The following is a 26,159-nucleotide window of genomic DNA, read 5'->3' on the forward strand; positions in this document are numbered from 1 at the left end:
ATCCTACTTCATTAAACTGGCATGCACTGCTTAAAAAACTGATATGCTCAGAAGATTGAACCTTTATTTCCTCAATTATTTCATCTTTTACATACCACAGGTACAAACACACATCAGAAAAAAGGAAAAAAGTAAGTTAAGAAACTGGGGATACTTTCATGGAAAGGCTGGATTCCATGACAGGAGCTCTTGCTCAGATTAGATCAAGCAGTAAGTGCCTAGAAAAGGGGAAGGCAGGACCACTGATAGACCACTGGCCAGGAAGTTATCATATTAGGGAATGTACCTAATTATCTTCACAAAAGCTAAAGGTTTGTATGGTGTATTTGTATTTTAAAAACTTAACAAGACAAATACATGAATTTTTACCCACTCTCATGTGCTGCTGTACTAAAATTCATTTGCTGCTTTCCAAAAACAAATAAAAATTCTTAACATACCCAGCTTAGGGGCAGCTAGGTGGAGCAGTAAGAGCACCGGCCAGAGTCAGGAGGGCCAGAGTTCCGTTCTGGCCTCAGACACTTAACACCCACACACAAAAAACTAGCCGTGTAACCTTGGGCAAGTTAGCCCCAACTGCCCTCCAAAAGGCAAAAACAAACAAAAAAAAAAACATACCCAGCTCAACTAATGCAAGTTGCTAACAGTCATGGGGATTCTGGGTTCATATCTCATATCTACTACTTATTCTCTGTGGGACCTTAGATCAAGTATTATAAATTCTCTAGGCCAGATCAGTTTCCTTATCTGTATAATGAAGGTGTTAGCCTTAGACACCGAGGAGTCATCTAGATTTAAATATGATCCATGATCCAGTTATTGATCTCATACCTTCAACTAACGTCAGATCTGTTCAACAATATTAAATAACACAACCAGGGTCTTCTTTATAGCTCACAGTAGTTCTGATCCTTTAGTTTAGGTCTATATATGTGTCCCTCTACAAGTAGGGTTGGGTTCTTTATATACCAATGGCCTACCTAATTCCATATGGGAGAGGAATAGGTCTTTACCTGCAGCCCCTAACTCTGGAGTAAGTCAGAGATGGTGACGAAGAACAAACCAATGTGTATTTATGGTTGGGTTGGGGGGGGGAATGATCTAATTGGAATGAAATATGTGATTGTGACTTTTTAGGATGAAAGAGAGTTGAATTTAATGTTAATGATAGACATTTACCAAATTCAGATTTAAAGCTCCAATAAAATGATTTTTTCCCCACACAGAAATGCATTTTTCAGTTCTAGAGTGAGAATCCTACTAGCACAGTATTTTTAATATGATTTTAAAACCAAATTTAAAAAAAACCCACAATCCTGGTAACAGTTACCAAATTAAACCATAAAGAAAAGCACCAACCCTTCATGATCATTATCTGATTTAGATTAAAAACAGATTAATAAAGCAGGACATATGAATATAATCTAGAGGTAGGCTGGGGGAAAAATGGATCGACTTTCTTAAAGACTCTATTGCCACAGAAAATTAGGAGAGGGAGGCTTCATATCTAAAAAGTTTGTGGGATAAATTGAGTTAGAATAAAAGAAATAACTGCATTGTTCAAAAAAATAAAGTTTTTTCAAAAACTGGCCATTTACCCTGCCTTACACATTTTATAGCTAGCTGAATAGAGAATATATTCCAAACTAGATGTATGTACTGCTGTTGGAAATATTTGAAGTTTACATTTTAAAAAATAAACCTAATGATTTACCAATGTATATACTCAATGATGTATATTATTATAAATATACTAATGTATATATTAATATACATTAGTATATTTAGACAGATTTGAAGAAAGGAGGGAATAATTTTTCTTTAACAAAAGCTGTTAAACTATGATATACTAAATTACATGAAACAGCTAACTAACATTGAAACATCTTCCACTTTAGAACTAGAAGACAGCTTAGAGATAGTCTTCTTATTTTATAGAAGGGGAAACGCGAGAGAGCAGAAGAGATTTCTCAAGGTCACAAAGCCAATTACTGGATTCAAAAACAGGTAGTCTGAATCCAAGTTTGGGGTGCTTTCCTAGTGTCCTAAACTCCTTCACTAGCTTTAATCACCATAGCAGTAATTCTGTAACCATTCAATCTTGAAATATAATTAGCCTGGGACAGTCTCTCAACTCTTCCTTTTGGGAAGAGGGAAAAAAAATTCAACTTAGGGGAAAAGGCAGGACAGATTCAACTAACCAACAAGAGCTCTAATAGTTTAAATGAATTCCAAATCCACAATTTACAAACCCCAGTAACACGTTGTAGCCTAAATCTAATACTAAAATGGTTTTCTAGTATAACTATGATATGAATTCAAAACAAATGAAAGATACATTATGAATTTATTTTAAAGAAGCTAAATTACCTAATTCATGGGGAAGTTCATGGCAAAAAACCGCGATAGAAGTACTAATGCCTCCAGTCAATCCAGCACTAAAAGCTGCTCCTGTTCAAAAAAAAGGGGGGGGGGGGGAGAGAAGAAAAAATACTTTATTTTTCTGTCATTATCAAGATTAGATGGATTGTGTTTTTTCCTGGATACAAAATGAATGCCTAGCACACCACCAACTAGCTGCATTTCTTAGAAACTACATTCTGTGGACATACAATGAATTATGATACATCCCAAAACATAAGGTCCACAAATGAGTCACAGTTGCTCGTAAGCCAGCAAAGCAAGGCACTTATCAAAATACTGAGTCATCTGCTGCTAAGGCCTGGTTCAACGGAAGCTCTGAAATAACCATGGTCACCAGCATTTTACTCTCTCTTTTGAGACTCTGGTCTGACACTCAGTTTTAGCATTTAACTCATATTTTAAATAGCAAATAATTAAAACAGGGATGAATACCTTTCATAAAAAGGAAAAAAAAATGAACACCACATCACAAAAATAGTACATATCCTAACAGATGAAGGAACAGTGATTTTATCAGTATGGTCCTTCTAAACAATTAAGATTCAACCATCTGTACGCTTAAGAGGTTGTGGCATGCCAAAGATCACAAAAATTCTGTGACCAAAATTTTAAGTAGGATTCAAAAGTAGGTCCTTTTTGATTCTAATTATAAAATTTTATCCAATGCTATGCCATACTACCTCTTATTTTCACTCACTACAAAAGAACGTCACAGAACAGATTATCAACCACAAATAAAAAATAAAAAAATCTTTAAACCTATGCTAACTTACCTATTGCTAAGCCATCACTGAAATTGTGGATGCCATCCCCCATGATTACCATCCAAGCTATGTTAGCTATTCCAGTTTCCTTCAGATCTGACCCAGAATGACAGGGTCCATGTGAATGATGGGAATGTTTGTGGTGCCACTGATGATTGTGCTTCCTCAGCACAGTTTTGCTTTCCTCATGGTTGTTATGTGCCGCACAATGAAGATCATGCTCACGAACAGCATGTACACCATCACTGTGAGAATGGTCCATAATTTTCTCCTCTTCTATACAAAGGTAGTTCTTAGGAGGGGATTCTTGCTGGCCTTCCAAATCTGTTAGTTCAGTTTCATTAAGACGATCTTCAGACACAACTGAATCATCAGTACCTACATTTGGAGTCAAAATACATATGACTATAAACAATTCAACAAATATGAAATTGTTAAAGTTTACCCAGATACATTAACAAGATAGAAATATCCTCAGTGAAGGGTTATTATGTTAAAATATGTTAAAATTTTCACCCCCCAAAATTCTATGTTCATTCAATCCTTCTTCAACAGAACAATATTTAGCTTTATAGGGTCTAGTCCACACAATTCATTAGAACTTTTAACTGGTGATATCAGAATCTTTTAGGATAAAAAAAAAAAGAAAAGCTGATGGAATAAGTGAGGACACAAGATAACATAAGAAAGAAAGTAGAGGTACAGAAGGTGTCTGAATGACATCCTAAAACACAGATTTTAGAATGAGGCAAAAAAAAGAAAGTTTTCTATGTAAAAATCAAGAGGAAAACAAATAACTATCCAAAGAAGTCCTTGGTAACAAAAACCTGGAAACAAAAATACACCCCCTAAGTTTGGGGAATGGCTAAACAATATACAAATGTAATGGAATTCCCCAAACAACCCTCCAATAAGGAATGGACTATATGAACAATTCTAATAAACACAAGAATATCTTTAGGAACTAATATAAGGTGAATAAAAACAGAATAAAAAGATAATGATTAGCACTGGCCCTGGAGTCAGGAGGACCCAAGTTCAGTTCCTGCCTCAGACACTTAACACCCACACAAAAAAACTAGCTGCGTAACCTTGGGCAAGTTACTTAATCCCAAATGCCCTCCAAAAAGGTAAAAATAAAAAAATTTTAAAAAGACAATGATTACAACAAAGTAAACTAAGCTGACTCTAAGAAGCAACATTCTGATCAAATATAATGGTCAGTATTTTAGCACCATACTGTTTTAGTTAATAAGCAAGAAACCTGCTATTTTTAGGCAATATATTTTGTAGCAAGGCTTATTTGGATATTTGTTGAGAAATGTTTTCTGTCAAAACAAAATATATCAATAACTTTTTTCAAATAAAAAAAATATATTCATTGCAGCTGTTTTCATAGTAGCCAAAAATCAACAACAAGAGGGTGTTTTTATCAGGAGACAGCTAAACAAATTATGGTATATTAATATAATGAAATATTTTTACACCATAAGAAGACTCAGAAGAAACTGGGAAGACCTCTATGAAATAACTCTGAGTGAAGTAAGCAGTGCCAGGAGAAGAATTTATACTATATTAACAATACTATAAAAACATCTTTGAAAACTTCAGAACATCTGACTGGTCTTGAGTATGGAAGATGAAACATGCTACTGCCAAAGAGACATTTTCAGGCACGGGTAATATGAAATTTTTCCCCCTAGACTACATGTTTAAAATGAGTCTTTTTAATTTCTTTTTGTTTATTTGTTCAAGAGGGGATAGGGGACGCAGCAGTGGGAAGAACAGATGCAAAAATACATATTTAAAAAATAAAAGAACACAACGTATGTGTGACAACCAACTTTGATAGACTGGACTCTTCTCAGCAATGCAGGGTTATAAGTCAACCCCAAAAGACTCATGATGGAGAGATAAGTCTACATCCAGAGAAAGAACCAGAAAGAACTGAGTTTGAATCCATATTGAAGCAAACTATCTGATCTTTTTCCTTTTCTTGTTTGGTTTTGTTTCCTCTTTCCCATTGTTCATTCCATCTGATATAATCCTTCTTTATAATCTGACTAATGTCTAATGTGAAAGTATTTGCAGATCCTATACTTGATTCTATGCCATCATGGGGGAGGGGGGGAGGAAGGGGGGAGAGAAAATTTGAAACTCAAGGAATTGTGGAATGGAATCTTGTAAACTAAAATTAAACAAACTAATAAAGACCCCCAAAAGTAAACAAATGAATAAAGATATCCTTAGTTAAAATTAGAAATTACAGTTACATAAAATAAAGGTTTGAGAAGTATAAAAGAATTTGACAGAGGGCATTATATACTGACAGAGATAGACTTTTATAGACAAAATTACAGCTGAGAGCATCTCTTGTACAAAGAAACCATAGCTAGAATCTCAAGCAAAAGCTTGTTTGGAAGCAAGTACAAAATTCAAATTTTTACATTTGGCATTTTTCACAGAATTTTAGGATGAGGGCATTGAAATCTACCTGCAAGAGGCTTGAGCTGAAGCCAGTCAGCATCTGGGGTATTATTTAATTTGTGGTCTGAAAGCTTCCTTCCGATAGCTGACTCTTCAGCTTTCTGTTTCATAAACCACTTCTGTTTTCCCTGAAATAAAAATCAGATTAAAATTACATTTTAACCACATTCAGTAGTAGAAAGCATATTGAAAGTAAAACACAAAAATAAAGTTTGTTTAATAAGACTCTGAGCCTATCAGAAAAGCTCTAGTTGTGAGAAAAAGATCTTTTTCTCATATTGAGTAAAAATCCATCTCCCTCTAACTTCCATCCATTGATTCTGGCTCTGTGAAGCAATAAAACGAATCCATCTCATTGTGTATAACTATAATTCAAACACTTGAAGATACTATCACAAAACACACACTCCTACCCCATTAAAGTCTTCTCTTTTCTTTTTCTTTTTTGGAGGGGGGAAGGCAGGGCAATTGGGGTTAAGTGACTTGTCCAAGGACACATGGCTAGTAAGTGTTTAGTGTCTCAGGCCGTATTTGAACTCAGGTCCTCGTGACTCCAGGGCCAGTGCTCTATTCACTGCACCACCTAGCCACCCTAGTCTTCTCTTTTCTAGATTAAGTTCCTGTATTTCCTGAAACTGCTAATTCATTTTAACAAATATTTATTTTTTTAATTTATGAATTCCTACTTACCTAAACCAAGGTAAAATAGGAATAGAGAGAAGGGTATAGATTCCAAAGACAATATAAAAAGTGAAACTAGAGAACTTAGTAATTAAATTGCAGAATGACAAATAATATATTACTCTCGTGTTTCAAGTCTGAGTATCTAGGTGGATGATGACCCCATTTTTTAAAACAGGAAGTTAAAATATCACCAGCTGTTGGTATATGAAATGTCTAACAACAAAACTGCTATTTCTTACTGATTGAAGTAAATATTCTTACTCGTGCAGTTTTAGAGAAGGGTTCATCCTTTGAGGGAAGTCCTAGTAGGGAAAGTCCATCTCCCAAGCATAGTTAACATTTATATAGTGCTTTAAGATCCGCAAAGTACTTTTTATCTGGTTTATAACTCTCTAAGGTAGGTACCAGGCACTCTACTAAGCACTGGGAAAATGAAGAGAAAAATGAAACAGTTCCTGCTTTCATATGCTCTATCATGGAAAACAACATGTGCATACATAAGCACATGCAGAACATAAAATAAATATGAAAAAAATTAGGGTATTGTCACTTTAGATTTTTTGGGGGAGGCAGGGAAGGGAATAAGATTTCATGTAGAGGGTGGTACTTGTGCATTCCATTCATAGAGCATGGTGGGTGCAAAGGCAGAGACAGCAGATGAGGGTTCATGTGTGAGGAGTAAAGTGGACAGTTTGGCTAAACCACATGGAAGAAAAGGGAGTAATAAATAATAACCCAAGAAAGGTAGATTAGAGTCAGCTTGTGGTGGGTTTTAAAAACCAAAGAGAAGAGATTATATTTGATCCCACAAGGAATTGAGAGCTACCAGTTTTCTGGGTAGGAGACTGACATTGTAAGAACTAAACCTAACTGGATAACTAATCTAAACTAAACCTAACTGTAAACTTAAACCTTACTAATTATAAGAACTAACCTAAACTAGGTACCAGGTTACTAGGTAACTTAAACTAAAACTAAGACTTATCATGGCCTTAGAGGGTTCCTGGAGCACTGCAAGGTGCTTGCCCACACAAAGTTGACATTTGTCAGATGTACAACTCGAACCCAGATGTTCCTTTTGGGGAAAGAAGGTTCAAAATAGAGTAAAAAAAGGATTCCAGATAAAAATACTTATGCTTTATTAAAAGTTCAGCTCATTTTAGTTATTAAAAACTATATGATATGGTTCATGGGTAAAAAAATCAATGATGTTTTTCTCATATATAAAAATACTTGAGTATATTACTAACATTTAGTGGAATTTAGTGGAAATTGGGAAAGAGCTATTTCTTAAGAGTAACATAAAAAGAAGAGTATTTGGTTTCCTCTGCTTGAATTATGCCTATTGTACATTTTTCCATTTCCATAAAAAGGTATAATTTTACCAGTAGGTTTTCCTAACACATTTATACCAGTTAGATATTATGCAATATAAATGGATTTTGAGCTGAAATCCATAAAAGTATGAACTGAAGAGCATTTCATTATTTTTACTTAACACTGAATTCCTACTGTAAATAAGACTGATTTATAAAGACATTAACCAAGACAGGGTTTAAAGATATATCAAAATAATAACAACAAAAAAGTGAAAACAAAAGAGGAAGGTTTTCTTGTGTTCTCATTACTTTGGGTTTTTTATTAGAACATGCTATAATCGTAATATGTTTTTTATTTTCCATATCGAAATTAAAATAAGAAAATGGAAACATACCCTTTGTTGTTTGTAATGCTTGAACATCCTTATACAGTGTTCAATGATGAAAAGCAGATAAATGCCTCCCAGAGCTACAAGTCCTTTCAACACTGCATCATATTCTTCCAAAAATTCTGGATTCTTTGTCTCATGTCCATGAGGATGCCTATGCCCATGTCCGTGCCCATGTCCATGTTGATGACTGTGGTCATGGCCCCCTTGTGACTATATAAGGATGATATAGTTTAAAAGTAAAACACATTATCCCAATTAAACAGATATGTTTTCTATTTGCAGGCTTTGTTTTTCAGTCTAGAAGGGAATTCTTGAAGTTTTTCCAGAGTTTTTTCATACCTACTATCTCATTTGAAGGTAAATATAGTCTTTTCAATTTGCTTTATGAAGTATCCAAGAAAACATTATGTATTGGTGCGTGTTTAACAAACATAATTCATGGCAATTCAGCAATGAGACAGTAGGTTTTAAGAGAACATAATCATTAGGTGCTGTACTGGTTAACACAGATTAAAAGACAACAGTTTCTTATCCTTAGTTACTAATTATCTAAAACAATCAATAATTCTAAGCATCTAATTGTGCCAAAAATTATAAAAAAAAAAAAAGATCAACAGGATATAGGATATTTCATAACATTTGTACTAGATATGTTCATAGGCAAATTAAAATCACTCATCAATTTAACTGTTGCTCACTTTTATGAGTGAAAAATCAACACTGTAACTTTAAGTCAATGATTAAAACTTTAAATAAGATAAAAATCAACAACATCCTTATCATCTCTAGTGCTCAGAAGTGAGGAAATTTCTATTTCCAATGACTTGTAACCCTTCTACCATAGGAGGAAGCCCAAAAGTCAAGCCCTTAAAACTATTAAATAAAACATGGGCACTAAGCATATAAGGATTATAGCAAACACCTTCAGAAGCAATAACTGATGGCCTGGAATGAGTTATGTCTGCACAGTAAAGGACAGGCCCAATTTAATTAGCAACATTAAAAAAAATAAAAGGAGTGTAATATATCACTTGTATGAAGACTGTATTAATACAAGCCCAGAAGAATCTGCTTCTATCCTAGGCTCTCAAATTATACCAGACCAATGGGACATGGGGATTGGGAAGTCCCTCCCTCATCATCTCTGCCTCTTAGAATCCCCCTTGCTTCCTTCAGTGTTCAATTCTGATGTCATCTTTTACACAAAGCTTTTCCTGATCTCCTCAGTTGTTACTGACTTCTCTCTTCTCAAATCAGCCAATATTTACTTAAATGTTTAAATATGGTATCTCTCTAGTAAAACTAAGCTCCTTGAGGGCAGAGACTGTTTTAGTTTTGTCTTTGTGTCCCCCCCTGGGCCCAATAGGGCTAAAATTTATCTAACTGAATTATAGAAACTTTTGCACTGTAAAAAATATGTATACCTTACCAATAAGCTATCATTTGGTTTGTTTTGTTAAAAAATAAAATGTCCTCATAAAAATGAAGTGCTTATTAACTTTATTTAATAATTTTTTTTTTTTTGCTTTTTGTAGGGGGGAAGGCAGGGCACTTGGGGTTAAGTGACCTGCCCAAGGTCACAAGGCTAGTAAGTGTTAAGTGTCTGGAGCTGGATTTGAACTCAGGTCCTCCTAATTCAGGACCAGTGCTATTTACTGCGCCACCTAGCTACCCCAAGGACTGTTTTAACTTTAAAAATAAATGAGTAAAATTTTAAATAACTTGGAAAGAAGCAACATAAACACAATTACATTCCCATATCAAGGTAAAGAACACTAGGAATGTTGACTTATTTCTACACTGACACAGTAAAGCAAACCATTGATTTTAAAATGGGAACAGTTTGATTATGTGAAATATATGTAGTTTGTTTACTAGAATTTAAAAAAACTGATGATATCATTAAGGTAGTTAGTTGCTAGTGAAGTAAAGGCACACTTTAAATAAAGGAAAGAGTGTTGGAATGTGATCATAAGACTGGAACTTAAACCCCAGTTCTACCAATGATTGAAAGTCATTAACATTTCTTGGCTTCAGCTTTTTTCATTTGTAAAATAAGATATTGGGCTATTTAATCTCTAGAGGCCCTTCTCTAAATGTATAACCCTATAACTTATGTGATCACATCTGGGTAAGACCTCAAATCTCCCAATTTTCCACTTCAGAAGGTAATTCAATGGGTTACTATGATTTTGAGAGCAAGAGGTATATTAATCTGGCTAATCTCTTATCAGATTTATCAAAGAGCTTTAAAAATATTGCTTTTTAAACTGTGTTCCAGTATCAGCTAAGCAATATTGCAGGAGCAAAACACACAATAACCAAATTATGTTTAGAAGCTTTTATAGTTTATCATACTTAATTTAAAAAATTGTTAAGGTTTTTTTTTTAATTCTTACATGTGGAAGCAGATGAAGAAGTGCATCTCCACTCATTGTTCCCACAGCCAGTGCAACCAGGAACGTGAGGAGGAATTTGAAGCATCCTTGGTTAATTATGGGAACCAAGATGACACCTAGCAGTGATAGTAGGCTAATAACCGTGATAGAAATGATACCACAAATCCAGGCTACAAGAAGAAAGAAATATATACAAATCAAGGCTTTAAAGATATGCAGAGTAAGCATTAATAAATTTAACTTATTAGCAATCAATGAAGCTTCATTGGTTGACAGATTTGTAAGGGATCTTCTAGTTTTTCACTGCAAGTAAGAATGATGCTCGCAACACTCCTGACAGGTAATCATCCAGATTCTGCTGAATACCTTCCATGATGGCCAATTCACATTCTCCCTTAAAGGGAAACCAATTGCATTTTCAGAGACCATTCCAATTATTTGGAAGACCTTTCTTATAATGGATCAATATCTGCCTACCTAGAGCTTCTGCCCCTTAGTCCAGATTCTGTTCAAAAAAGCTAAGCAGAATGAATATAATTCCTCTTCCATATAGAAACTCTTCAAATTGAAAGTAACTATGGCATCTTGCCCCATTCCCCACCCCCAAACCCCCAGACAGTCTGCTGCCTTCTAAATTAAGACATTCAGTTCCTTCACACATTCCTTATATAAGGTTTTAAGCCCCACCATCATTTTGGTTGCTTTTCTATGAAGCACTCTCCAATTTGTTAGTGTCCCTCTTCAAGCGTAAAATATGCTACCTGTAACCAAACCAAGAAATTCAGCATAAAATATACTATTATCTCCCTTATTCTAGACACTATACTCTTGCTAATGCCACTTAAGACCATGTAAGCTTTTTCCAGAAACCACAAGACTCTGACTTACAGTGAACTTGGAGTCAAACAAAAGCCCTAAGTCAGAGTTTCCCTTTTTGGTACTTGTCCTCCATGTTTTCAATAAATCTTGCTCTACTCTTTTTCCAATGACAGGAAAATAAATTCTATAGTTTCCAATGAAATGGCACATAAAATAGATTAATTTCTCACCAAAAAAAACTTATTCACAAAATATTTTTAGTATTATAAAATTGTTAAATATTCATCAGATAAATTAGTGAGACCCTTAATTCTATTTGTAAGCCAAGTTTTATTTTTTTTATCGCTTTTGAAAGAGATACCTGAATATCATGTTCAGTCTCCAATTTGCTTGTTTTGAATTTGAGGATAGGGCTGAGAATCTTAATTCAGAAGCAAATTGTTATAAACAGAACTAAAGTTTTATGAGCACACTTATGAGATATGGTTGACCAATGATACACCAAAACCTTTATTAACTTTATTAATTCAATCAATTCAAAATTTTTGTTTAATGCAGAGATCAATTAGCTAAACTTTCACTACACTGTGGCCAATTTTTTCTTCCTCAGTGTGAGAAGGGTTTTCTATTCAAACCTCATTCGTTTGGCTTTCATAAGTAGGAATTATGCCATCAATTCGCTCATATTTTTCATACATATGCATACTGTAAATTTCTCAGCCTACCAACTTGTCTCCTCATTGTTCGCACTACAATTCACAAATTCCTTTCACCAATGTTATTTTGGGGAGTATTGAGATAAGGTAAGTTATTTACCAAACATACCTCTTGACAAACTTCTTAAACCCACCCCAAGGAGATGGGTACCTCAAACTGAGAACTACAATCTGTCTTTTTTATAAGCACTGTTGCATCCCCACATCCTATGTAGAGAGTTGGTTTTTAAAACCTGTGCATAACCCTTGCCACTTATCCCCATTAAATTCTGTCACATTAGATATGAGTGGCCATTACAGCTTCAGGTCTTTGGTTATCTGGGCAATTACCCAAAATAAATGAGCCATCCTTTTCAGCTTTGGGTCACCTACAGGTTTGATGAACAATTTTTGTTGCCTTCCAAGCCACTAATGTATAATATGGGTCAAAGGGGCAGTTCTAACCTGCTACTAAAGACAGCTCTCCAGGTTGATATAAATTCATTAATAAATTATTTTCTAGTTAAAGCCATTTAACCAGTTGTTAAATCTAACTAACGGAATCCAAATCTCTTCATTTGCTTCACAAAGATATAATATGACAGACTTGGACAAAATGTTGCTGAATTCTTAGTATATCCACAACAGTTCTCTAATCTAAATAAGTAATCCAATTGCCAAAAATGACAAAAATAATTACTGTAATTCTATGTTTAAACAGCACAGTACTTTACTTTCATAGAATGCCATGGTTTTTTTTAAATCAAGATTCAGGAAAACTATTTTCACATACATTTGGACAAGACTATAAAGGAACCATACTACAGTAGTCCACTCCATGAAAAAATAGATTGTCTACAAAAAGGACTAAAGTTAGACAAAATTTAAAACAAAACTTTATATTCCATAAAAACATATCAAGAGTGAATTCTTAAGTATACAACCGTCTAACACAATTTCTAATGCGCTCCTGCAATATAACTATTTAATTCAGAAAACTATCACTATTAATTTTTCCAGTGAGTGCTGAAGACAATTACCTATGGCATAAGAATGCTTTAAAAATGTGTAGAAAGTTTCAGATACATTTTTTCAGATGAGCCCACTGAAACTATATATACCTGAGGAAGATTCTGGATAGTCTTATTTCTGGTAGATTCACTGAGTTATGACATTCTGTAAGTACAAGTTTTGTCTTTCCATTACAGCTAAGCTTGTTCCTGACTATTCTTTTAATTTCCTGGTTTCACTCCAGTCCTTCATGCAATCATCTACTTCCTCCTCAAACATAATATTTACTGTTTCAGAATAAATTTTAAAAAAGAAATACAAAAAAAATCCCCAAAACCTAAGTTCACAATCTGTCCTGATAAAGAACAAGGGGAAAATGTGAAGTCTGATCAAATATTCCAATCAAATCCTGAGTAGATACAAGATTGGCCCTCAGTAGCTGTTATAGTCTAGTTTTCATTTGAACATATAAATTACTACTTTACATCAGCTGATGGAAATGAAATATAATTGTCATCAGTTTTTTTTTAATTTTGCTTACTTCAACATCTTCACAAAAAGACTCCACTGAAGAGTAATATTTTATAAAGGTTCTAATTGAAAATACTATTTACTAATAAAATCTAATATTGCTGCAAATCCACAAAAGGAACTTCTACTAATCCTATGATAAGAACAAAGGAAAATTATACCTGCCTATCATGAGCATAAAAATTTTCAGAGACGTTAGATGGGGGAAAATATGCATGAAGTCTCCTCTTCTGGAAAACAGACTGAGTCAAATTAAGAGCTGAGATCTCTTCCAGATCTACATTCTATTAATGACAGGAGTGAGTAACAAAATGGAATTCTTTAACTGGCCCACAGAATATTTAGTGACTTAAAAAAACCACAATCACTGGAATCAGTAAGATAAAAACTAGAGAAATTTTCAATCAATAACCCTAACCCTTAGAAATCTCAGAATTTTGGAAATGAAAGAGACTTATAAGGTCATCTAGTCTATATCTCTTATTGAATAGATGAGAAGACCAAGACTCAGGCTTTTTTTTCCTCTTCAACAGAGAACTGCAATGGAATCACAAGATAAAAATAATTCAACTATCTTATATTCGTTAACTTCTTAAATTAGAAAACTAAGGATTTAGTATTAGTGCAACTAATTGAGTTGCTATGTCTAAATAGCAATGAAATCATTTTAAAATATAGGAAGGTGGTAAAAACATGTTAGGGAATGGAATAAGCATTTATTAAGTGTCTACTATGTTAAGCTCTTTATAAATCTTATCTCATTAGATCATCATAACAAAATCCTGTGAGGTGTTCTTATTATCCCCATTTGACAACTGAAGACTAAGACAGAGAGTGACTTGATAAGGGTCAAAGAGTGGGGCAGTGTCTGAGGCTGGATTTGAAATGAGCTCTGCATTCTAGGCCCTGTGCTTCAACCACTGGACCACCAAGGTGCTTGGAAAGTTTAGATTCAATTTCAACCAGGCCTGCACTATTTATCACCTGTATAGCCAAACTAAACTACCCACTTGACTGGCTTAATAACCAAAACAGATTAACAAATTATAGTTAAGTTACACCCAGAAACAACTCACCATGCACCACCAGAGATCAGCTCTAGGTGGGAGTAAAGGGAGCAGCAACTAACTGGGTTACCCATTGAAACCAACTTACCTAGTATTAATATGGTTTTACTTGATTACTTCTCCTCAGCATTCAACTATGAGTCCTAAGAAGCAGCTGTCTGCACTGCCCTTTTTGGCTAACATAGATGTTGACCAAGCTTCAATTCCCATAATTGTATACACCTACAAAGTTATCATTAGAAAGTCCAGATATTTCCTCAACAATATATATTCACTCTGAAATGCAGAGTCTATTAGTTAGAAACATTACTACCACAAATGGACTGTACATATGCAGAACCTATCACAAACAGGGTTTGAATTATAGAAGGATAGGTGACAAGGCAAGAAATGTTCACTAGCACCAGTCTTAACTAAGCAGGGAATATATGCCAGGTCTCAGTTCACTATTTTAAGAAGAACACACTAGCACCACCCACCACACCCCAGACACCTCAGTGTTATGACTGAGGCTTGACTCATCTTTACTTGGCAATCTTCATTGTGGTTAGAAGACAAAGGCTTTCTAATCTTAATTTACAAATGGGAGCATAATGTGCCTAGCATGATCAAAAAAAAAAAACAAAACACCTTAGTGACAAGGAATAATAAGGTCTCCTGTTCAGGAGTTCTCTTTTGATGTCTTAAATCACAGATTTGGGTAAATAACCACACTGAACACAGGTGAAGCAGGTTCAGAATTTGGGGGCCATTGTGGTTATTGACTGGTCTCACCAGCATAGGTTCTAGGCATATGCTATCAAGTTTTGGAAATCTAATATATCCATTTCTAGGGTTCTTAGAACAGACTTTAGGGGTCTTTTCTTGGAACAGTGACCCTGGATCAGAGCCAGAAACTGTGGTCAAACTACAGAGCATTAGGCAATAATGACTAACATTTAACACTTGAGGGTTTACAAAGTATTTTACATGTTATCTCATTTGATCCTTATAACCCCATGAGGTAAACTTTTTATCCCCATTTAACAGATGAGAAGAGAGGTTAAACAACTTGCCCAAGGTCCCAGTGATAATACATACCTGAGGCAGAATCTGAACTCAAGTCTTCTTACTTCCAAGACCAACACTCAATCCTCTACAACTTACCTCCTAATTACCTCTAGGTTACCTGCTCTAGAACAGATGGCCTAACCAGATTAAAATGTAATTGGGAAATGTTTAATAATAAAAATATAACACAACATAGGTAATGTTAATTTGTGGTTTTCTTAGTGAGTATATCACCCACAGGGATGTTTCTATTTGAATTTAATACCATTGCCCTAGAATAATATCTTCCAGTCTCTGGAACTCCAGAATTAGAACCTAATGTACCTCTATCAGCTCTTTGAATATGGGTGTTCTAGGGAATTCTAGATTGTTGTGACAGAAGTGTTGAAGAATATTCACTATTGGGAACAGGGTATGAAGGACTTCACAACCAAGCAGTCCTAAAGACAACATGGGGACCATAATTAGATCTGTAGATAGAACGTGTAGGGAAATTCTTTTCTCCAAGTCACCCTATAAATTTAAAAGACAACTTTACCTCTCCAGAGATTAAAAACCCAGACAACTAAGTGATGTGTGGCAAAAAACTTTTAGTGTAGACTGCACTCACTCCCCCCAAAAAACCCCACAAACAAACAAAAACCAGTTAGCACACATGAAGTCAGTATAGAGTCCATTAGGACCTATCTATCTACACATCAATACTAGTATGCGACTACGTGCCACAAAGTGTCACAGCATGGCTTGAGTTAAGTATACAATTAAAATTTAAACTAGAAGAATTTAATAATGGCAAAAAGTCAACAAACAGGGGTTTAGATCACATGGTTCACCAGAGCAAATCACAAGATAACTGAGAACTTCTGACCTTTTAGCTCAAGGGAACTCTTAATATACATCTTCCGCTTAGAGAAGGCAGGACTTAGCTGCAATCTGGGTATGGAGAATCTCAGGGCTGAGGCAAGGTGTTTGCTCTGCTGGAATCCCTGGATCAGAGAAAATGGCTGCAATGTGTATTTAAGCTTTTTCCTACCTAAAATCCTGGAAGATCAGGAGAAAACAGTGGTCCTGGATTTCATGAAATTTAGTAGGTATGGTGTCCGGGTCATACTGTCCCAAGCAGTCAGTATGGCTTAATTCCTTTAATCTTCACTGGAATAAAGGTTGAGGAGCAGGTAAGGAGGCCATGTTTGGCAAGATGATCACACCAGATTTCAATGGTACAAAAGAAGGCAGGCACAAGAGAAGCAGGTCTCTTTGGCTCCAAGGGGGCACCCTCTTTCTATATATATCTTGAATGGTTCTAGTTCTGTGATGAAATTCTCCCACAGTTATTTATTGTAGAGGAGAGTGGGTAAGATAGCAAGTTAAAAGACAAATCATGTCTGAGAGTTAAAAAGTTATTTCCTAATTTTTCTTTTTTTTTTGAATTGGTGCCACAAACCAAACTCAAAACAAATTTACCCCCAAAAAGGAGGAAGATGATTCAGAGAGACTGAATGACAGGAACTATGACCAAGTATACATATTCCTCAGTCCAAACTCCCTATCATAGGGGGTCTATTCTTCTGTTAATTAAGTCCAGTTTATAGCAAGTTCTGCACACATATGTTTCATTTGTGGAACTGAGTGACTATTAATTAACTACTGATACTGATACAGGTAAATAGGAGGGAAAGGAGAAGGAAGGAGTGGGAATTAAAGGAAGGGTAGGTTAAGGGACAGAAGTTCAGTCGTTATGACCCCATTTAAGGTTTTGTTGGTAGAGATACTGGAAGTGGTTTGCCATTTCTTTCTCCAGCTCAATTTAGAGATGAGGAAACTGAGGCAAAAAGGGTTAAGTGACTTGTCCAGGGTCACACAGCTAGTAAGTGTATGAGGCCACATTTGAACTCAAATGAGTTCCTACACTCTATCCACAGTAGCACCTAGCTGCCTGAAGGGGCAGATTAGTCCTAAGCAAAACAAACTCTAATGATAACAAAATATCTATAGTTCTCTTTGAGGTAGCAAAGAATAGAAATCCAAGGTGATACGCATAAATTACGGAATAAACAAGTTAAAGTAAATAAATGTGATGGAATGCTATAATGTTTTAAGAAATTATTAAAAAGATGATTTCAAAGAAACCTGGGAAGATTTATGAATGATCAGTGTGAATGAACCAGTTAATACTATGATAACAAAACCATAAAGGCAAAACTTTGAAAGCTTTAGAAATTCATCAGCGTAATGACCAATCACAATGCCTGAGCATTAATAACATGCTACCCACCTCCTGATAGAGGGGATAAAGTACTAAGAATAGAATGAGATAAATATTCTTTTGGAAATGAACGGTGGGAAAATTTGTTTTTACTGACTATGTTGTAACAGGTTTTGTTTCTCTATTTCTCAGTAGGGGGAATACTGGGCTGAGAGGGTGGGAAGGCGGGTTTTTGCTGAGTGAAAACAATAAAATATAGTGATTAAGAAAAAAAATTTAAAATTTGGCAATTAATTAGATATGGTAATGGGGCGAGGAAGAAGGTACAAGTCAGCTAGGAGGGACCTTTACCACAATCCAAAATCTTTTTTTTTCTCTTTAACTTTTGTAGCTGAGAAAATATGAAGGCTTACAACAGGCCAGACAGATTAAGTAACACCTAGGATTTGAAGCCAAGTTCTAATTCCAGTTCTATCTATCTAAATATTTTACCATGTAAAGTTGTGGTAGAATGACTTTAAAAGAAATTTCAATTGATACGTTTACTTAGGCAAATTAATGGTCTTAAAATAAATGAAAAATATTCAAAATCCCTCAAGATTACATCTCACGTAATGAAGAAATGTGAAGTTAACATTATGAAGCCAAATAAGGGGTTATAAAAGGCCTCATTTATGCCCAGCTTCAGTTGGCAGTCAGAAAAAGTGACAAACATGGAGGCAGTGGCTATGGCAACTATTTGAGCCATCTATAAAACTAAGGCTGTCTTTATAGAGTGCCAAAACAACCAGTCAATTAAATGATTGGGGGTAGTGGTGGGGGAAGGAGGCAGTGCAGGGCTCCAGTTTCATTTTGTGGTGAAATGATTCTTTCAAACATCAGCTAATTTTATTTTTTAACATTTCCATCTAGTTGCCTTACCAGATAAAGTAGAGCCTCTATGAGGCAAGCAATTGAAATTTGCCTAATTTTATCTTGTCTAACATTCAAAATTGCTGTTGAATACATGTTAGTTGAATTTTGAAAATTCATTAATTTTACACATGATGATTATAGGTAGAGAATATTTCTAAGTACTATGTTTTCTAAAAAATGCAGATATTCTTTTAAAAAAGTAATTTTTTTAAATTTAAAAAAATTTTTTTACAGATATGTGACCAATCATTACTTGTATTTACTCAACTGCTTCATAGAGGCATAGGAGAATGAATTTTAGCCTTTTATTATCAAATGAAATAACTGTATTGCTCAGTAATACTAAAAATAATAGTAATGTCATCTGGCATTCACAAAGCACTTTGCAAAGATTTGCAAATATTATCTCATTTCATCCTGACAACAACCCTGGGAGGTATACTGATGCTATTATTATCTTCATTTTATAGATAAGGAAAATGAAGCCAAAGAAGGTTGTGGTTTATACTTGGTCACAGAGCTATTTGGTGCCTGAGGGTGGATCTGAGCTCAAGTATTTCAGAGGCCTATTTACTGCACTACCTAACAATTTTAGTCCAGTTAGTATATGAGACAACGGAAATTTATAGACATTGTGACTTGCAGGTAATACATACAATGTCCGACGTGGGATTTGAATTCAGGTCTTGACTCAAGTCTACTCTGCTTGCTGCCCCCTGTAATGTGTGGCCTCAATTAGGTGATAGGAAGTATTCTCTTATAAACGAAAAAAAAATTTTAAATAAAACCAAGAAGTGTCTGTAATATGCTAAGTGCTAGATTAGGTAATGAATGTGGTAAAATTTTCTATAAGACAATTCCTGTCTTGTAGTAGCTTAAAATTGTGTTTGTGTTTGTGTGTGTGTGTGTGTGTGTGTGTAGGGGGTGGGTGAGGAGGTCTGAGGCAATTTGGGGTTAGCTACTAAGTGTAAGAAGTTGAATTTGAACTCAATATTCCTGACTCCAGGGCCAGTGCTCCATCCACTACGCCACCTAGCTACCCCTACACTTTGTAAGATAAAGACAACAGCTCATTTTTTCCAGAAGTGATACTAGCTATAGGCAATAAATATTTGTGCTTTTGTCATTTTTGAAAACTTACCTTAGTATATATACTAGTATGGTTGCAATAAAGATAATTAATTGTCCCAGCAGATCTGGCTGGGCCTCAGTAAAGCATTTAATAAGTGCTTAGTTGACTTTTTAAAAAATAATTTTTGCATAAAATAAAATAAGTAATGCCCCTCTACTGGATGTCATTTTTTAAAATTAGAAATTGCCTGTGCACTTAGATTTTAATGTAGCAAATTTATATAGGTTGATAATCTATCTAAAAACATGTGATACAATAGTGTAGTGTGCAATTTATGTATAGATACACATATTTAGTCTATCTTCTAAAGAACTCTGAGGGTCTTCCCCTCCTAGACTGAACCCTTTGAGTAGACAAACTAGGTCATTTTTTGCCTCAATTCTTATGTAGCCTTACTGAATGGGTAACTACCACAGACAAACTGACACCTGGAAAAGCCAAGGTCTCCTACTGCATCCAGGGTTATCACAAATCATCCTGACCTATGTCTTACCACAGGACGCAGATGACTCTGGAGGAGAAAGTGAAGCTGATTACTTTGCACAGCCCTGCTTCAATTAATTCCAATTCACTTGCAAGTCAAGACATCACCCTCCTGATGTTATTGGTCCTTTTTGAGAACTATGGATGAACAACAACAGACTAAGGACCCAAGGTTAGTATAGAACATGCACCTTATAGTCACACACAAAAACTGCTAGACTACAATAAGTCTAACTTCCAAGACAAAGAATTACAACTTACTATATTACTCCTCCATTATAAGTTGTTACATGTCTCTTGCCAAGTCTCTTGTACAAATTATAATTGTCTTCTTCTCTGTCTCATATACAAAACAAGGTTCCTTTTATTTCTTGAAATGGTTCCTCACTTACATTGGATCCATTGCAGACCTATCAATTTATTTATATTCATTTTAAATTAGATCTTATTTGCATCAAAATTTTTTTAAGGACTGACCAATTTTGAGGAAAGTCTTAATCCTTCTGGAAAACTTTTAGAGTCTCAAGAAGGCAGTTCTGCATTAACAAATCAGGAAAATTAGGTGAAGAGAACTATTCCATATACTTAATGTGAAATGGCAATAGTTTCCACATTTTAAACTGTTTTTATTTTAACCCTATCACTCATCTGGACATTATAAACAGATATTACAGACCATAAAAGCAAATTACTCTGTTCAAATAGCTGGCTCAATTCTAATTTATTTGGTAAATTAAGTGGCCAAAAAAAAGGTCTGTTTTCATAAGTTTACCAAAGGAATAATATGTCGACAGAGTTCAACTAGCCAATGTTTTCTTTATTTGCACTCAAGATACCTGATGTAATTTTTTTTTAAAAGTACTAAATGTCTACAACTAGCTTCACTTACTGTGCAAATTAGGTCACTTAAAACATTCAAGATCTTCAAGCTTAGTTATTCACCAACTCCCTTTCTCATTATCTAGATAGAAAATGCATTCTTTTAAAAAGGAGCGCTCATCTGTGGAAACTTTCTAATTAACTTGGTTCAAAGCATGTGCAATATGACAGCTTTCTTCACTGTTTCAGCATTTTAATTGGCAGAAAATGCTTAGTGGCCTTTTCACAACCCCCCCCTCCCCCCCTGGTAATTAGGCTAGGGTCAACTCTATGACTAAATGAGTCTATCTTGTGAAACAAACGATTTGCTTCCACTGGCAGCATAGAGAGTATTTGGTTTACAGCAGTCTTTGAACAAAGTTAATGAGGTAGTAGCTGTGTCACTATAGGAGATTTATATAGAACAAGTTAACCTTTCTTAATGATGCAGCAGTCATTAAAAATAATTACTTGCAGGGCATTATCTAACAATTATTAACATCTATCAGGACAAAATTAATTCAAGCTTCCATTTCTGACAATGCTAATAATAAGCACCTGAAAATGAATAATCAATATTCACTATTAGTAATATATTTGTTTTCAGAACAAGAATGGTTTTAATTCTTTTCAGAGTATAATAGCTGTTAATACTAAGTTCATTCAAGCATCAGTCAAAAGCTTCATAAGCAGGTATGGCTTATGGCAATATTACATAGTAAATGCTAATTAGAAAATCATAATTCATCACTGACACCAAAACAAAAGAATTTTTAAAAATTATTTTGTTTCCTAAAAAAAGGAGGCTGGGGAGAGAGAAGGGTAGGGAATAAAAGGTTGTTAATATTTAGAAGATGAAGGAGAAAGTACTTCCTTCACATTTAATGAGAAAAACAAACTATATGATTAAAGAAACTTCAAAAGAACTCTCCACAAGGCCTCTCCCCATGTTCCTGCTGTAATCGGGATCAAATGCTTTTCCTGAAATTCTGCCTCTCTGATTGTGAACACTAACCTAGTGTAATGGTAATAAGAATTTGAACATCTTCCCTGCCCCTTAATAGGCTTAGGTGAATTTGAGGACCTTTCCTAATTTGAAAATATACTCTGCTCCCTAATAGGCTGCATGTGGTCACATAGAGCCTGTGGTGGGAGGCTTGTTTTTCAGGAAGGCACAACTTTTGTCACTTTGTAGTTAAGTGGGTCACAAGGGTTGTGATGTTCTCTGACCCTGGAGAAGGCTATATATACCCTGATGTGAGGTTTTTTTTTGGGGTTCACTCATATTAAGTTGTGTGATCTGGTCAGATGAGACTCTGGACAACCACTGAGCTTCCCGGCTTTGAAAACTCAGATGTTGGTGCTTCTCTCTCTGGTGACCGGGTATGTGTGGTGGTCAGACAAACTGTCTGTTGGTCTGATGAACTGTGTCTGTATTTTTGTCTGCTTGTAACTTCTGTTTGTATTTTCTCTGAAGTTCAGGGTGCTGATTTTTCCCCCTGAATTAGGTAAATGATATATGTTTGACTAAAGTAAGATTGTTAACCTTTTTTGAGTTGCTCTCTTTAGAAAAGCAGATCAAAGAACCTGTGCTAGCAGCCATCTTGGGACCTGTGCTAGCAGCCATCCTGGGTAAGCTAGGGGGCTTGCTGCTACAGGGAGCAACCCTTCCTTCATCTTCCCTCACCACAAAGGAACTAGGAGAGAAAGTGAACAGCCCCAACTCAAGATCACAGTTTACAATTCACTCATTAAACTATTCTTTACTTCTGCTTTGACTGTCCAGATCTTTAAGAATTTTCACAAGATCCTAAGCTTTACTTACCAAGAGGGACTGACCACCCTCCAATCTAGACAAAGGATTCAGTTCATCTACCCAAATTTGTAGTACTTGGCACTACTCTAGATACTCAATTTTACTGGTCTTTACTCTGTTCACTCAATCTCTGGGAATGACACACTTTAAAAATTCTCCATTATTTATGCATGTGTTCTTATTCTATAATAAAAATTCAAAATCTTTTGTTTCAAGGCTTAAGAAGTGCCTTTGAATCCTGTTATAAAGAATGTGTGTACAACCTATTTTAATTTTACTGACTCACTTTTTTTTTTCCTTTTTGGAAGGCAATTGGGGTAAAGTGACTTGCCTGAGGTCACACAGCTAGTTTTTGTGTTAAGTGTCTGAGGCTGGACCTCCTGACTCCAGGGCCGGTGCTCTATTCACTGCACCACCTAACCGCCCCAATCACTTCTTACTTCAACCTTCATCTTTCTAAAATCAAGTCAATCTTAAATCTTCAGGTGCTGTTTTTGAGCAATATTAAGGGAAATAATATTATGGGAAGTTCAGAGAAATTAATGTCTTAGGCCAAGTAACCCCATGAAGAGTTTCAAAACATTATGATATGGCAGTTATAATGTTTTATTAGGAAATATTGATCATGTAATTTTTTGCAGGGTATACCTGTATTTAATAATTTTAAAAAGTTATCCTCACAACTGAACCTGAAGGATCTCAGCTTTAAACTGTCTAATCCAGGAAACCCCTTTATCCTTCCCTTGTTCCATATCTTTAAATCAGTTCAGTTCTCTGAAGGATCTCAGCTTTAAACTGTCCAACCCAGGAAACCCCTTTATCCTTCCCTTGTTCCGTATCTTTAAATCAGTTCAGTTCTCTAGCTATGAAAAAACTTTGCCTATATCAGTAACTTGATTTTTAAAAATAACGTTTGCATTAGAATCAGAGCTTGATCATACCCTTATCTCTTCCCCATTTCCCTGCCCTTGATGAGTATTACTGATGAACAGCAGAGCCTGAGCTTAGCACAGTGCCTGGTACACAGTAGGTGCTTAATAAATGCTTAATGTCTTGACTTGAACAAAGCTCTGGCCCAGTTGAGAAAGGTAAGTGTACTGCCAACTTTCCCTGATACAAAACACACACAGACCCTGAAAAGAAAAATCAAATGCAAAGCTTTGCCTAAAACAATAAAAATATGTAAGGATACATTTAATTAGGATAAATAGATAACACACACACAGTCTTTCTTACCTGATGCACCTATATTTGTCTTATCCGCAGAGAACATATTTTTATCCTTGTTGATATCTTCAAATAGGAGTTCATCAAAATGCTCAATACAAAGTCTGCTGTCAATTTGATACAACAACGCAGGACAAAGATACGTAAAGAGATCAGGAGAAATTGGAGTGTTGGCCCCATGACCATAATATCGTAATAACTGGGTAACATTCAAACACTGCAAAGAAATAAACCCATTTCAATATATAAAAAGAACTATCAAGAAAAAGAAAAAGTTAAATGTGTATCTATTATTGTAACAGGAATCATATTTCTATAACTTAATGTTAGTAGTATTATAAATTCAAAATGTCAAATGCTTAGCTATACAATAGAGTGAATAAAAATCTGTGGAAAGCACTTCAATTTTTCTGCTATAAACATGTAAAAAATAACATCTGCTGCTAAAGTCCTCCCCAAGGGACTCAGCTCAACTGCTGAGCACTAACTAGGAGGCAGCAGGAGAAAAGATGGCTCCACCAACTGGCGCCCTGCAATCGATCAGTGAAAAACACTAAGATAAAGCAGATATAGCATCCTTGTCCTTCAGGACCTTCCTTACCATTATGTTCCCATGCACTAAGGCCTTTTTTGCACTTATAAACATCGTTGCATATTTGCCAGGTGATCCTTGGACCATACTTTTAAGCATCACATACTACTTGTATGTTCAAGGAGCAAAAAGTGAAAGAGCATTACTGAACCAAGAGTGACAACAAACTTGATTGTAATTCTGCTTCGAAGAACTTTTTTTTACACTGTAACAAACAGTTCCAGAGTCATGAACCATCTTAGGAACATGGCTTTCCCTCATTCAGATGCCTTTTTATCAGTTGTCTGTGGGCCAACTCTTCTCCATGGATTCTGAGTAAACTGATAAGGTAGTATGGCTCATATTGATGTGTAAATTGTAATGTATGGAATTTTAGGAATAACAATATCCCTGTATTATATTTAACATAAGTACTTATATCTTTTGCCTTATTTTTAATTAAAATGTTATGCTTACGATCTTAAAAAAAAAAAAACAACTTAAAAATTAAAGTAGTATATTTACCTCAAATGTTAAGGCATTCACAGTAACAAAAAAATACAGAAGTGACTTTTTATCAGCATAGGTATGCCTTTAAAGCAATGAATATTTCTGAATGAATAGATAAGAAAACGCCAGGGAAAATTTGGACACCGACTCACAACTGGGCATCCTCCCTCTTCTCTTAAAAATCTTCTAATAAAGGACCTGGCCCCAATCACAATGTGCCCTGGGAGCAAAAAGGTCAGTGCTACGAACTAGGAGTTTTGAGTTTGGATCCAGATCAGCAATTAAAGCCAGGATGCAGAGGGTTTTGAGACCACTGAAAAGATGAAATAAAAGCTATTCATGGAGAAATAAGGTTTTCTCAAGAAGTTTGCCTGGAAAGGATAAGTGAGATAGAAGATAATATCTAGTGAGCATTTGCACAGGTAGGAGAGACATGGGTATGTCTGTAAGTAGCAGGCAGGATCCAGGAGTTGGTTCTAATACTATATTCATATATTATATTAATAAACACTTAACAAAAAAGAGTTAGCAGAGGCTACTCACTAAAACCAAGAAGTTTTTTTAGATGTTCTGAAATTTTTCAAATAGAGAAACTATATAAAAGCACAGGGGTTTTTTTTTGGCTTTTTTTTCTTCAACCAAATCTGTCACTTCATCAAGTTAGGAGTTTCTAGTGAGGCTCCCTTATCATATTGGCACTGGAGCACGACTACCCATGGGTCAGACACTTCAAGCTAGGTCTGCCTGATTCCAAGGACAGCCTCCTCTCTATGCCATACAACTTTACTTTGTGTATAAT

At 35.2% G+C, this 26,159-nt stretch overlaps 1 protein-coding gene across 5 annotated transcripts in view; it reads right to left on the minus strand.

The window, feature by feature from the left end:
- SLC39A10 (solute carrier family 39 member 10) overlaps positions 1-26,159 on the minus strand; it is a 163,563-nt gene that overhangs the window by 7,001 nt on the left and 130,403 nt on the right. For all 5 annotated transcript variants that reach the window (XM_069070173.1, XM_069070171.1, XM_069070174.1 and 2 more), the window contains 6 exons: positions 24,289-24,496; positions 10,470-10,639; positions 8,074-8,280; positions 5,683-5,803; positions 3,198-3,566; positions 2,371-2,451 (listed from right to left, as the gene is read on the minus strand). In XM_069070173.1, the coding sequence (XP_068926274.1) occupies positions 2,371-2,451; positions 3,198-3,566; positions 5,683-5,803; positions 8,074-8,280; positions 10,470-10,639; positions 24,289-24,496 (1,156 nt within the window). The remainder of the gene's footprint in view (positions 1-2,370; positions 2,452-3,197; positions 3,567-5,682; positions 5,804-8,073; positions 8,281-10,469; positions 10,640-24,288; positions 24,497-26,159) is intronic.

The sequence above is a fragment of the Petaurus breviceps genome, unplaced genomic scaffold (genome assembly GCF_028583685.1).
Source record: "Petaurus breviceps papuanus isolate PSGF00001 unplaced genomic scaffold, PetGlider_PUasm1.0 90804, whole genome shotgun sequence".
Classification (NCBI taxonomy): domain Eukaryota; kingdom Metazoa; phylum Chordata; class Mammalia; order Diprotodontia; family Petauridae; genus Petaurus; species Petaurus breviceps.